Consider the following 13,867-nt stretch of genomic DNA (forward strand, 5'->3'; position numbering starts at 1 on the left):
TACACTGTATCTTAATGAACTTGGACTTAAATTTAAAAAAGAAAGAAAAGAAAAAAAGAAAAGAAACAAATATGTAAAATTTCAAAGCAGAAAATGGCAAAACACTCTTAAACAGCAAGCAAGCATTCTGTAATGTGTTAAAGCTTTTGGGTGGTTGGGTCATTCAAACACAATATATAATGCTGAAGTGTCACAGCTTTTAAAACAAGATTATCTTAAGTTTGCTTTAAAACTTCAGTGTCTTGGGGCACCTGCATGGCTCAGCCGGTTACATGTCCGACTTCGGCTCAGGTCATGATCTCAAAGTTCATGGGTTCGAGCCCTGCATTGGGCTCTGTGCTGGAGCCCGCTATGAGTTCTGTGTCTCCCTCTCTCTCCCCCTCTGCCACTCATGCTCTGTCTCTGTCCCTCAAAAATAAACAAACATTTAAAAAATTGGAAAAAAAAAAAACCCTCAGTGTCTGTAGGGACGCCTGAGTAGCTCAATCACTTAAGCGTCTGGCTCTTGATTTCAGCTCCGGTCATGGTCTTACAGTTCGTAGGTTCAGACCCCATGTCTAGTTCTGTACTGATAATGCAGAGCTTACCTGGGATTCTCTCTGTTTCTCTGCCCCTCCCCCGCTAATGCTCACTCGCTCGTGCGCACTCTCAAAATAAACATTAAAAAAATCTTCAGTGTCTAGGGGTGCCTGGGTGGCTTAGTCGGTTAAGCGTCCGACTTTCGCTTAGGTCATGATCTCACTCGCGGTTTGTGGGTTCGAGCCCCGCGTCGGGCTCCGTGCTGACTGCCAGCTCAGAGCCTGGAGCCTATTTCAGAGTCTGTATCTCCCTCTCTCTCTGACCCTCCCCTGCGCACGCTGTCTCTCTCTCTCCTAGAAATAAATAAAAAATATTAAAAAAAAAAATCTTCAGTGTCTTTAAAGACTTTCCTCACCACTTAACTGAATTATAATGAGATCAATAATGCAAGAGAAATGTCTCTATGGAAGCACAGTAGAAAAAATAAATTCTTTAGAAGTTCAATGGTTTATCCTAAAGTTATTTTGTGACTTTCTGAAGAATTCATCTGTCTTAAATTCAGCTAGAATTTATGTATCCTTTTACGAAGAAGAAGCCCAATTCCCATTAAATAATTAAGTTTTTACTTAGTAAATTTGGTAGAAGTTTATACCAAGTTTCAAAGTATGAAAATTATAATCCCTCCCAAAATATTTACCAAAATGAAAAAGAGGTTAATACAAGTCTTGGGAAAAGTATATTTATTCTGTTTAAAAGAGTCTTTTCTAATTAAAAGCAAAGCAAAAACACCAGGCCATATTATAGCTTTTCCTTCCCTGTTCCTCTTTTATTCCCCGAGTGAGAAACGTCTAGTTCAAGAGCGTTTGGAGACAGAGCATGACTACATGACCCTGAAGAACTGAGTCCTATGTCAAAGGAGCTGAGAGTTTGGTGTAAGAGGCCCCATATGGGGCTGTTCAGACCCTCAGTGAATGTCCCCAAGCCAGATCTGAGAGAACACGACAACAGCGCTATCATTTTAGAGTCTATTCTCCAAACAGGGGTGTTTCACCCAACAAGGGTTGGCAACAGATGCCAGCACCTAGTGAGTCTGGGGCTGCAGGGCCCCCAAGACACCCATTCTTCCCTCACCCACCTCAGTCCATGGGGGGCTTAGGGACCCACGGCACTCGGATTGATGAAGAGTCTCAACAAAATGCCCTGTGATTCAGATGTTCTCTAAACCTCAGTGTAATTCCAGCAGATAAGGAATATTTCTGTTCATTAATAGTCAGTTTTGCTGAGGGCAAAATTAGTCAAATGACGATGTGTACATTATATAGAAGGAAAGGTCCTGCGTGACAGTGCTTTACTATCCCTTGGGACTGCGGCTTGCTAAACTGAAACTATGAAATTGTGTAAGATTATATGTTAATAAAAGCCAGAAGTCAACTCGAATTTTATATTCTCAGCAGTTGATGCTGTTTTCCCACCAATGTTTTCCAGTATTCTGGAGCCACCTTAAAGCACGTCTGGGACTCCTAGGTGGCTCAGTCAGTTAAACGTTAGACTTCAGCTCAAGCCATAATCTCACAGTCTGGTCCGTGAGTTCAAGCCCCATGTTGGGCTCTGTGCTGACAGCTCGGAGCCTGGAGCCTGCTTCAGATACTGTGCCTCTCTCTCTGCCCTCCCCCGCTCCCACTCTCTCTCTTTCTCTTCCTCTCAAAAATAAACATAAAAGAAAAAAAGCACTTCTGTCCTAGGAAGGATGTTGATGGCTAATACATCAAAATCCAGAGGGCTTAGCTGCAGCTATGGCCGTGTGCTGGCTTTGGCTGCTAGTTGGCCATCAAGTGTACAACTGTCTAAGGCTAAAATGAGAAGAGGTACCAAGAGATGGCCTGGGAGTCATGAAGGTACCACTGAAATAGACACACCTCCCGCCCTGTTTGCACAAAAGTCATTTTGGGGTGAGTCTCCAGGGCCTAAAAGGAACTTCACAGAAGCACAGCCAGCGAGGCTCCAGGCTCTGTCTGCTCCAGGACTGGGGTCAAGAGAACTGAATTTGTTTGCTGATTGGTCTGGGTTCACTCTCACCCCTGATGACAAGTTCATTCTGATGACTGAGTTTCCCAAAATGACTGCAGATAAAACATTTCCCTCTGTCCTCAAATTCACTTTATATGTTAATGCTTGCTTTGGATTCATTTATGAACAATTAGAAAACTTGGTAGGAAGGACTCTTAGAAGGCTGGGGCTGGCCGAAGGAAGCAAGAGAAAGAATACAGAATGAACAAGAGAAAAAATGTTTTCATGTAAAGGAGAAATTAATCACCTGAAAGCCAATCACAGCTGAAGATTTTAATTAAAGCACATCTTGCTCACAAGATCAGTAAGATGAAACTTTCTAGAGATCAGCATTTCCTCTCATTAAAAAATTTAAGGCATGGGGTGTCTGGGTGGCTCAGTTGGTTAACTTAGCCTCAGGTCATGATCTTGCCATTTGTGAGTTCAAGCCCCGTGTCGGAGTCTGTGCTGACAGCTCAGAGCCTGGATCCTGCTTTAGATTCTGTGTCTTCCTCTCTCTCTGCTCCTCCCCCCTCCTCTCTCTCTCAGAAATAAACATTAAAAAAAATTTTTTAAAACAATATAAAGCATACCCAGGCAGGTGGCCAGTGGATAACAGCCTGCACAAATGATCAGTTAAATCAGACTTAGGACACACCATTCATGGTGAGCAAATAATTGCAGTGCAAACAGCAAAAGACAAAAACCAAAACAGAACTTCTGAGTTGGAAGGGCCTACATCAACTAGTAACTAATTTTCTCATTTTTCACCTGAAGACACTAAAAACAGAAACGTAAAGAGACTGCTCCCAGGGGATGCTTCGTTCCTTGCATTAAACCATGGAAAGCAGAAAGCGCGGACTTTGTTCCGGCCTCATCACTAATGAAGCCTGCAGCTTGCAGCAAGCTCCCGATCCCCATGTTTCAAGTTTCTGAAGAATAAAACGGCCTTTAAGAGCCCTCCTGGCCTTCACATCCTAACGTCCTATACAACAGCAAGATCAAATATGCCTCTCCGGGGCTGTCAAATAAGCACGGATGCAGACATCGTCATGCATGCATTACTTCTTGGTAACAGCCGCAGCGCTCTGCAAACAAACCACTGCCAAAATTTAGCTGTGCAGACATCATCTGCAAAATGTTAGCATAGCTGACGAATTTATTGGTGGCAATTAATCTGCTGCCAGCACGCTGGCTCCACAGAGGCATTGGAAGGACTCACTGGGTCACTGGCCTCTGCAACAGTGCGCTTGGGACTCAGGGCTCTCTGGTGGTCCCCAGCCGTCTCCTATGTCCCACTAGAGCTGTGTGTGAACACAGTGGAGGGTGGCAAGGATTTTCGTCCCCAGGCTGGTTCTCCGCATGTGGCAACAACCAATGATGGTGTTTGCTGCCAGCGATCCCGAACTCACACCCTACATGGTCTGGGTGGAAGAATTCTGAATGAAGCAGAGGCAGAACGATGCAGGGGGTGGAAGTGGGGCCCCGAGTGACGGTGGACAAAGCAGGACCCCTCTCGGAGCCTAGCGGACTCATTTTTTACATGCGTGTGAACCACATGATTTGAGGGTCCAGTTTCAAAATTTTGGACCCTTTCTATGAACCTCCTGATGCATTGCATAGATTCTGCAGAGAGGAAGATATTTTGTGTCCCACACATCAGGAAATGACACAGAGGAGGGAGAAAGCATGTTACTTGAAGGCAAATTGAAAATACACATTGTGTAGATTTTAAATCAGTGCCTGATTTAGTCACTTCTCAGTTTCCAAATAATTTGGAAAAAGTTGTCCAGGGAACACAACAGAAGCTATAACAACTACTAAGAATTTACAAATTGGAATATATAATTTTAATTCTCAGGGCGGCTGGGTGGCTCCGTCGGTAAAGCCTCCAACTTCAGCTCAGGTTATGATCTCACGTTTCGGGAGTTCAAGCCCTACATGGGGCTCTGACAGCTCACAGCCTAAAGTCGGCTTCGGATTCTGTGCCTCCCTCTCTCTCTGCCCCTCCCCCACTTGTGTTTTGTCTTTCTCTCTCCCTCTCTCTCTCTCAAAAATAAAGATTAAAAAGAAATTTTAATAAAAAAAATTTAATTCTCTTTCTAACACAAATGTTAAGACCAGAATCCACATAGATATTAACAATTTGCTTTCTCCTGAAGAGGTGATAAATGGTCAAGCGTTATCATTATTAAGGAGAAAATGACAATAAACAGATTCAGATACAATGGTTTTAGGATCTACAAGTCTGACATTAGAAGATACCCCTAATAACATGGAACATTTTTCATAAACTTCAAAATTAATTGACACAAAGTGATTTTGAGAACTGCCAAATCAGCAACAATCACTTCAACTGTCTCCCCGAACCTTGAACAGCTCCCAAATTTCACCACACCGATCTTATTCTGAGCCTAAATAGTCTACGTTGAGAGCTTAAACGTTAGGATTTTCTTGCTATTAAAATAATTTTGAAACGGGCACTTCACCGCCTCACCTCCCAGATCCAGGGTGCGAGGAATACCTACTGTGCGACAGATACTGTTGTTACCATTGGGCACACAGATGGCCCAAAAATGTCTTATTCGGATGCTAAGCAGGGGAAGGAAAATACAACAGTATGTTAAAGGAATAAGATGAGCAAATACTACAGGTAGACTGAAAACGTAATCTGTAAACCTAAATGTCTTCCCTAATTTTGGTAAGGTGTGACAAAAAACCACCGGGTCGGAGTCTCAAGGCTTGTGCTTTAGCCTCTAAGCAGACTCTGTGTGGGTCGGAACCCTAACGGAGCCCTTCGTTACCTTTTTCTTCCTCTGAAAGCTCTTCTATGGGTTCCAGTACGTGCGACGGGAACGCCTGCTCTATTGATGGGGAAAAATAAGAACAGCATAGACAGGACAACAGCAGAGTAAAATTAGTTTCCTTTCAGACAACTTTGAGAGCCACACAGTTCCACAGTAGTTTTGTCATGCCCCAAACAGCAGGGTTCGCTGGGGAAAATCTACGGAGGCGGTCAGTTAAAGCTGGTCACTTTTTCGTGGTATCTTCTCTTCCCACATCTTTTCCATTAAGTCCTCCCTCAGGAAATTGTATTTTCAAATAATTACACCCAGTTTCTCACTCGGCAACCTCGTGCCTGATGCGATTCTTTTGAGGCCCAAGACACGACTCCAAAAGGTCTTCTTCACTTATCCCCCCAAAATACGTTCCTTATCAAGTGTTTCGAATGGGTCGCTAGAGAGAAAATTCATGAAACTATTTCAATTCCCAAAAAATAAAAATATTTGAAAATATTTGAACATGCCCGAGGCCCTGGGATTCCCACTTCTCACCAGCCCCGGGGCCTTCGAGTGGGAGGAGCAGGATGGTGGAGGACCGGTGGCCTGAGGGTCAGCAGCAGGACTACGACCCTGTCCTTACACACTTCTGTGTCCCCAAACCCCGGTGGCTCCCTGGGAAGACGCCAGGGCAAGGCTGAGGGCAGACTGCACGGGACGGTGGTGTTCCTGATCCCACCCCAGAACAGGGCTCCGGGGTGACGAGGCCTCCGGGTGACTTCCCTGGGAAACGTGACTGTGCACTAGGAAACCCGCAGGTGGCACGGATAAAGCCAAATGCCATCCCGTCACCAGAGGGAAAGTTCCTTCCTGGGGAAGGTCAGGTTGGGGCGCCAGGCACTCAGGCTTCAGACACGGGGTAAAATTCAACCAGAGGTCAAGCTTAGGAAGTGGGTGTTCACTGTCTTCAGCTTGGAGACTAACGCAGGGCGCCTCTCCAGGGAGCTCTCCACCTGCACCCACAAGGAGGAGGCCCTTTCATTCCACCACCCGAACCCAGAGTGGGTGACCTTGAAGGTAGTAATGGCCAACAATTACTGAGCACCCACCAGCTTGTCGGGCACAGATCTACGTGCTTTGCGCATATTCTTTTAGACTTAATACCCCCTACTCTGATGTTCTAGGTTTAATTTAATGAAGGGCATTTCTGGTACTCTGTTTTAGGCATCGATAAATATATGCACACACATAGAGGTATGCACAAATACATACGTATATATTATACTCAAGTGTATATAAATAGGCTCTTATAGCTTATTCAGCAGCCTAGTCAATCTATCTAACCTTGACTGGGGGAAATGCATCTTAAACTGTCTTCCGATGAACTTTTGGAACACAGCCTGTTAGTAAATAGTAGTCTACTTTAATTCTGAAACATGAACATGATCACACAAAGAAGCATTAATTCCATCCATGGACCACGCCTGCTGAACAACAGAAATGTGCTTTTGAATTTGTTATTCAGCAGCAGTTTTTAAAGCCGTATAAATAAAAAAAAAAAAGCCCTGTAATTATGTGTGATGATGGAAAAGACCCTGTGGTGATCATTTCACAATATATACAAATATCAAATCGTTATGTTGTACACCTGATCCATGTTATAGATCAATTAGACCTCAATAAAATATTTTAAAAACTTAAAAGTTATATAGACTATTTACTAGTTTGATCTGCTGAAAATAGGGATTTTAGGAGGATAGCTAGTGTCAATTTTTAAAGTCACATGGTTTATATTTTATTATACTTTATGAAAATGACAAAAATAAAGTTATAAGGAAAAGCTCCCTAAAATCTCTCCAAACCATCATATGCATATTTATTATCATTATATTACAGAGACTAAGGACTTACTTCTCTGGAGTTAGGATAAATCTTTAAAACTGTGACCTTTGCTGCTGTGGGGCAGAGGACAGGGTTCTTAGGGAGGGAAGCCAGGCTCCTAAAATAAAGGAAGTGAAGTCCACCAGGCCCCTGCTCCCTAAATTCGCAGATGATGTCCAGTTGCGGAGAGAAGAGCCTATCTTTCTTATGCCTTATAAGCCACAGGTCCAGCCTCCAAATGACCCAGTTCCTGTCCTGGTTTGAGAGCTTCAGGGTGAGAGCTGATATACTGGAAGACTGAAGTCTCTCCCTTCTGAACTCTCCAGAGGCTTCCAGAAAAATCCTCATGTCAGTCTCCCACCATAACCTCCAGAAGATAAACTCCCAGATCTCTATCCAGCCCTCTGGCGCTTGTCAGCCGCACCCCAGGAGCGAATGTTTGGCCAGGGCTTGCTCAGCGGCTCCTGTTCCAAAGGTCCCGCTTCATCTGGTCCTCACCACAGCCCACCGAAGTAGCCATTACTTCTCTCCCCATTTGTCAGGCAAGCAAACCCAAACCTATGGCTTCCTCAGTCAACTATGAATCCAGACTGCTTCCCTTCAAAGTCCAGACTCTTGGCCACGAAGCCATAGTGTCTTCCTACTGGCAACGGCTGTATCTGTCTTCCAGGGTTCTCTAAATGGCATGGTCTCCATGAGCTCATCATGCTCTTAACCCTTCCCTCACCCTTCCCTGAATCATCTGCACCTGCACCTTTCCGCCAGTTCCCTGGAACGGCTGGTATGTCTGCTCATTCTTGTTTCAAAACCTCGACCCCAATTCCTAGGTGAAGAATCTCCTGTAGACCACTACTCGACCCCCAGCTGATCTCTCCAGCTCTGATTATTTGACTACACTCTGGTCAGGCTAAGCGTCCCCAAGCCCAGCCCTCCAAGTCTGGCCACACGCAGGCTCAAGAACATTCAGAAGCTACATAATGTCACAAGAACGGCACACGGTGCTTGCCATGAACAGTCTCAACCAACCTTACTTCCCTCAAATCTCTTCTGCACACTCTACACTCAGCCAAATAATTCATCCACACCATTAATTCACAACTAGTGTGCTCCTGCTACCTTTTGCTTCTGCTTTTTGCTTTGTCTTGGCTGAAAGCAGTGGCCTCCACCTCTGCCTCCTCTCTGGGGCAACCCACATCTTGTAACTGACTGCTGGATCCAGGGAAATTCTGAAGTGCCCATCCCAGCTCTAAAGCTCCCGGTGAGATCTGCCGGTGCAGCTGTATCCGGGTTCAGCATCCCCTTCCACCCACACCCTCTCACACGGGTCTGTCTAAGAGCACCACCCAATAACCTCCCACCTACAAATCTCCAACCCAAGACAGTGAGTCATCACGACATTTCTCAATGCAAAGAACCTCATCAAGCTCTGAGATGGAACAAAAGGAAAGACTGAGAGGTAATCGGGCTAAATAATGTTATGCAATACAGACTAACTCTCCCTGCCCCCTCTCCCGCCCCCACGGTTGGGGACACTGCCATGACTGGTGGTGGGGGGCAGGTCAGTGGGTCCCTGTACTAGCCTCCTCCTTGCTCCTGCCCATTGAGATGCTCACAAATCAGCTCAGATCCCAATCCAAAGACTTCAGGCCTCATGCCAGGGCTGGCTGGCATTTAAAACTAGCATTTTAATCCCAGCAGATGCCAACAAGGGGGCATGGCTGGTTCAGGCAGCCCAGCTCCAATCAGGGCAAAGTCCGTAAGGAACACAGTGCTTTGAAACTGATGGATTTGTCAGGACTCTTGAATTAACTCCAGACAGCTAAACGTACTTACTATAGGACTCCTTTATTGGGTGCCAAAAATATAAAACAAAGAAAATGTAGACCTCAGACACTGTCATGCAAAAGGCCAATGATATCAAGGTAGCAAAAGACAGAAAAAGAAACTATAGCACTCTGTGGAAGTACAGAGAAGCAGTCAGCAATGCATTATAAAAGTCAACCCCAAAAGAGAAGGCAAGACAGAGATTTTAGACCCAAGATCAAGAATATGAATAGAGAGCAGCTGCCAAGGGAAATTTCCTAGTCTGTTCAATATTAAGGCAAATTTACATAGATGCAACATACATTTTATCTCTCTTATTGGCCCAGAGAGAGAAACCCTGCATGTTCTATAAGCACTTGTAAATAACAACACCCAAGGAGGGGGTTTACGCATCACATGGTGTGAACACATACACTCAAGGGTATTGATCCACCTGAAATGACCTTCGGAAAAAAAGGAAGGGGTAATGAACACTTCATGAGTTCATCAGTGAGCAAAAAGGCCATGATAATATGAACCACAACATTTCTGAAGACACAAAGTCTGACTTGCTTGACCGTGGATTTAAGTCTAACTAAAATGGAATGAAGTAATCATTTACATTCCAGAAGCATTTGTAGATAAGACAGAAAAAAGTTGATCCCCCTCCCATTTTAAATTCAGTCAATATACAGGAAATACCACAGGAAAACAATGTACTATAAACATGCAAAAACTGTAAGCACTTTAATAGTATAAAAATAAAACATGGCCACAAAAAGTCACTCTATCTATTGGATCATGTAATTAACAATTATCATCCTTGTGCCCTGGTCCAAGAACTGATTCCTGGCAGTGATTTCCTCCAGCAGTGCCTACTGAACCCTTTGGTTTTCATTACATGTCTTTTCTAGATTTTTCCAACCAATCACTGCAACTGTTTGTTTAAGAAAGGTGACTTGCTGCCACATTGAAAGTTATAAAAACAGTCACACATGCCCTGTGGCATGTGCTGGTTGGCTGGCCTAGTAGAAAATCACCTTCTTACCCGACACCTACTACTTTCAACCCAAAATCACACATAATCAATGTACTGCTCAAAGTTAAAATATCTGCTTGTGAGTCCAGCAACATATACAGGTTTTACTCTATGACTTTAGTAGGTATATTCACAGTTTACGATAATATACATCTGCAGGCTGTAGTTTTATTAACTGTTTTGCATTTGCTAAAATGTCTTCTGTTTTGCATAATTACCCGCACAGAAGCACTTTTAGTTAATAAGTTCTCTAAGTCAGGGCAGAAACTGCACATAAAATGCTCAGACTTGGCTGAAACTTACCATGTGCCATTGTTAGACTTGATTTAGCATCCAAAGTCTGTGGCGTTGAGGCAGTCACTGAAACAGCATAAAGAGAGAAAGCTCACAGTCTCCCATAACGAAAGCATAGGCATCTCAACTTGATGATAATCAAGTGCTCCTCCCATCAGTCAAGATATATACAGATCATAAGGGACAAGTGTTTCGGATGACAATCACCAGCTAACCTAAACCACTTCTCTGTAACAGCTTTATTGAAATACAGTCTGCCCTTTGAAAATACAGAATTCAGTGGTGTTTCGTGAAGTCAGAGTTGTACAACCATAACCACTACCTAATTTTAGAACATTTTCATCACATACACCCAAAACACTCATTAGCCATGACTCCTCATTTCTTCCTATCCACGGTCCCTGGCAAGCACTGAGCTACTTTCTGTCTCTAGGGATTTGCCCAATCTGGGCATTTCATGTGAAATGGACTCAAATAGGGGCCCCTGGGCGGCTCAGTCAGTTAAGCGTCTGACTTTGGCTCAGGTCATGATCTCACGGTTTGTGGGTTCAAGCCCCATGTCAGGCTCTGTGCTGACAGCTAGCTCAGAGCTTGGAGCCTGTTTCAGATTCTGTGTCTCCCTCTCTCTCTGACCCTCCCCTACTCACGCTGTCTCTCTCAGAAATAAATAAAAACATTAAAAAAAAAAAAAAAAGAAAGAAATGGACTCAAATATTGTGGTCCTTTGTAAATGGCTTCTTTCACTTAACACCACATTTTCAAAGTTTATCTATGTTGCACGTAGCATGTCAGCATCAGCATGTAGTTTTATGGCCAAATAACATTCCACTGTATGGAGAGGCCACATTTTATATATCTATTCATTAGATGATGGGCATTTGGGTGTTTCTACTTTTTGGCTGTTGTGAATAATGCTGGTATAAACGTTTATGTACAATAAATCAATTGAAAAAATCCAATCACTGGGCTGGACACATTGTGAGAAGGCATGAACTCAGTCAAAGCCTTTAGAGAGAAGTCTGATTCAAGTAAGACTAAATGCTCTCTACTTTTAAAATATCTTCAGAAAATTAGATTCCACAGCCTCCCTTCCAATATTTGATAATTATTACATGAGGTTCCTCTCTGGACTATGTATTGTCTGTTAGTTTTCTCTTTCACTAGCTTATTATGATGATCTTTAATTCTAATCCTACTCTGAAAAATACTGGCCACAAACCTCAGCTTCCTCCATGGACATACATTTTTGTCTTTACAACGCCCACGGGCAAAGTGTTCAACTCCTAACTGTGTGTAAATTACCAGCAATTCTGGAAACAAGACCCTCAAAGCCATTTGCAACTTACATAATCTAGATCGAGGTTTGCAAAAGTATAAACCATGGAACATACTGGTCCACCATCTGTCTTTGCAAATGAAGTTTTATTGGAACACAAGCTTGTTCCAATATTGCGCCAAGTACCAGTATGCACAATAACGATTTAATGCCTTTTAACCTTGTCATCCTTCTACAAAATGCATTTTTTCCATAAGATGTAAGCCCAACTTCTACTAACCCCACAACCTCACTCTTGGCACTAAACTGCCCTTCCCTGGCAGTAAACATCAAGAGGCTTCCAGAAGCATCTGAGAAGACTGAGCAGTTAAAACCATTAGCAATTTCTAGTCAACTGTGCCAAATTCCCAAACATGCTCATCACTACCGTCCTGGGCCCATATGAATGGTACCGTCACTCAGCGCCCAGCCTCAGCCTGGCCCCTTCCCTGCTATTCTGCTCCCTATTCACACGCACGTCCTCTCTTGCTCACGATCACCTGTTCCCTTACTTCCTCCATCCTTACACTTTCCTGAATGGACTAAAAGAATAAAAAGAATATTTCAACTATTATTAGGAAAACAATCTGTCCATTTCTAAACTCTTCAGATTATTTTTTTGTGGGTATAGCCCAGTCCTGATGGCTCCAGAAGACAGATGTGCTGAGCCCACCTCAGGTGAGCGGCTCACAGGACATCAGGTCAAAGCCTATAGCGCTGAACCTCAGTGATGCCAAAATGTGGCAGCCACCACACACAGTCATATCATAAACCCACGAGTACAAACTAGAGCCACCCAAGAATTTTTAGTTGTTCCTTGATCTGGCGACCTGAGAAATAATAGGTTAGGTATGGCTACCCAAAATCACCACAAAATTGCATGGATATTTACAGTCTTGGGTTTTAGAATTAGGTCAAAGCCAGGAATCAAAATATATTATTATGTAATCTCCAAACACACTGGTTTTCAAAGGAAAGTCTCTAATAAATTATGCACTGCTTTAGCACTTTTAAAATATCTTTTGGGGGCGCCTGGGTGGCTTAGTCGGTTAAGCATCCGACTTTCTCTTAGGTCATGATCTCACGGTTCCGTGGGTTCGAGCCCCGCATCGGGCTCTGTGCTGACTGCCAGCTCAGAGCCTGGAGCCTGTTTCAGTCTGTGTCTCCCTCTCTCTCTGACCCTCCCCTGCTCACGCTGTCTCTCTCTCTCCTGGAAATAAAACATTAAAAAAAAAAAAAAAAAAATTTAAAATATCTTTTGAACCCTGAGGTTATTATAGAAACTTACTAGGTACAACTGGGCCAGTTGACTTAGATTCGAATGTGTGCCAGGTTAAAGGATTCCCTGAAATAAAAAAATTAATTAATCAATAACAAAAATCACAAGCTATGGGTCATACTTTGCCAGTCCTTATACTAATCTTTTCCCTCAGGAAAAAGAAAATTTACCAACAAATATTCATCCATCCAATGGAGTAAAGGCATTTGACATACATCCTTATAAATTTTTTTCCTAAAATTATTGTCAGTCAAATATTTATGCTAAGTAATTACACAGGTATTGCTCACTACCGGGACTCTCACTATTTGAAGAGAAGTTCTACGGAACAACAGCCCTTCCCAAAGCTTTATCTCAGAACAAGAGGGAACCAAGTATGTAGGTCAATGAACCCCTTGGATACCCCCAGAATCAAGGAGGAAATGCAGCTCACACACCTGTTACTAATCCCCAACCTGGGCTCCCCAAGTAGACAAGTACCCCTTTAATAACCTGAGACAAGCAGGAACTTGGATTATTCGGAAGGAGCCCAGGCGAAGGTAAGCTGTATCAGGAGACCCTGTGCTTCTGGCTCCAGCAGCCCTTCTAGACTTGCTGCTGAAGGAGACAGGGGTGGGTGGCTATTCCTGCTGGTCAATAGACTGTATGTGCCCCAACTGTGGCTAGAACAAACCTTTAACCCCTAAGGGCCATGACTGAGAATGGCACAGCAAACCTCTCCAGTAATTTAGAGAAACTGAGGTCAGGGTCATTAACAACAGCTACTGCAGGTGTTTAACAGGTACACTTTATATACGCTCTCCCCTTTAATCATCATAACAAGCCTATGAGGTAGTTACTCCTCATACCCCAACTTGAGAGCTGAGGAAACTGAGGCAGACTCTCACAGAGCTGCATAATGCCAGAGATGG

General features: G+C 43.6%; 1 protein-coding gene across 2 annotated transcripts in view; it reads right to left on the minus strand.

Annotated features, from left to right (window-relative positions):
* The window catches only part of DZIP1 (DAZ interacting zinc finger protein 1), a 54,955-nt gene that overhangs the window by 9,995 nt on the left and 31,093 nt on the right, over positions 1-13,867 (minus strand). Inside the window, exons 13-15 of one of the 2 annotated variants that reach the window (XM_039245712.1) lie at positions 12,966-13,022; positions 10,372-10,428; positions 5,370-5,429 (exon numbers count right to left, since the gene is read on the minus strand). In XM_039245712.1, coding sequence (XP_039101643.1) covers positions 5,370-5,429; positions 10,372-10,428; positions 12,966-13,022 — 174 coding nt within the window. The remainder of the gene's footprint in view (positions 1-5,369; positions 5,430-10,371; positions 10,429-12,965; positions 13,023-13,867) is intronic. The other variant, XM_039245713.1, reaches the window with a different exon arrangement.

This window comes from Hyaena hyaena, unplaced genomic scaffold, assembly GCF_003009895.1.
Source record: "Hyaena hyaena isolate Hyena2069 unplaced genomic scaffold, ASM300989v1 scaffold_263, whole genome shotgun sequence".
Taxonomy (NCBI): Eukaryota; Metazoa; Chordata; class Mammalia; order Carnivora; family Hyaenidae; genus Hyaena; species Hyaena hyaena.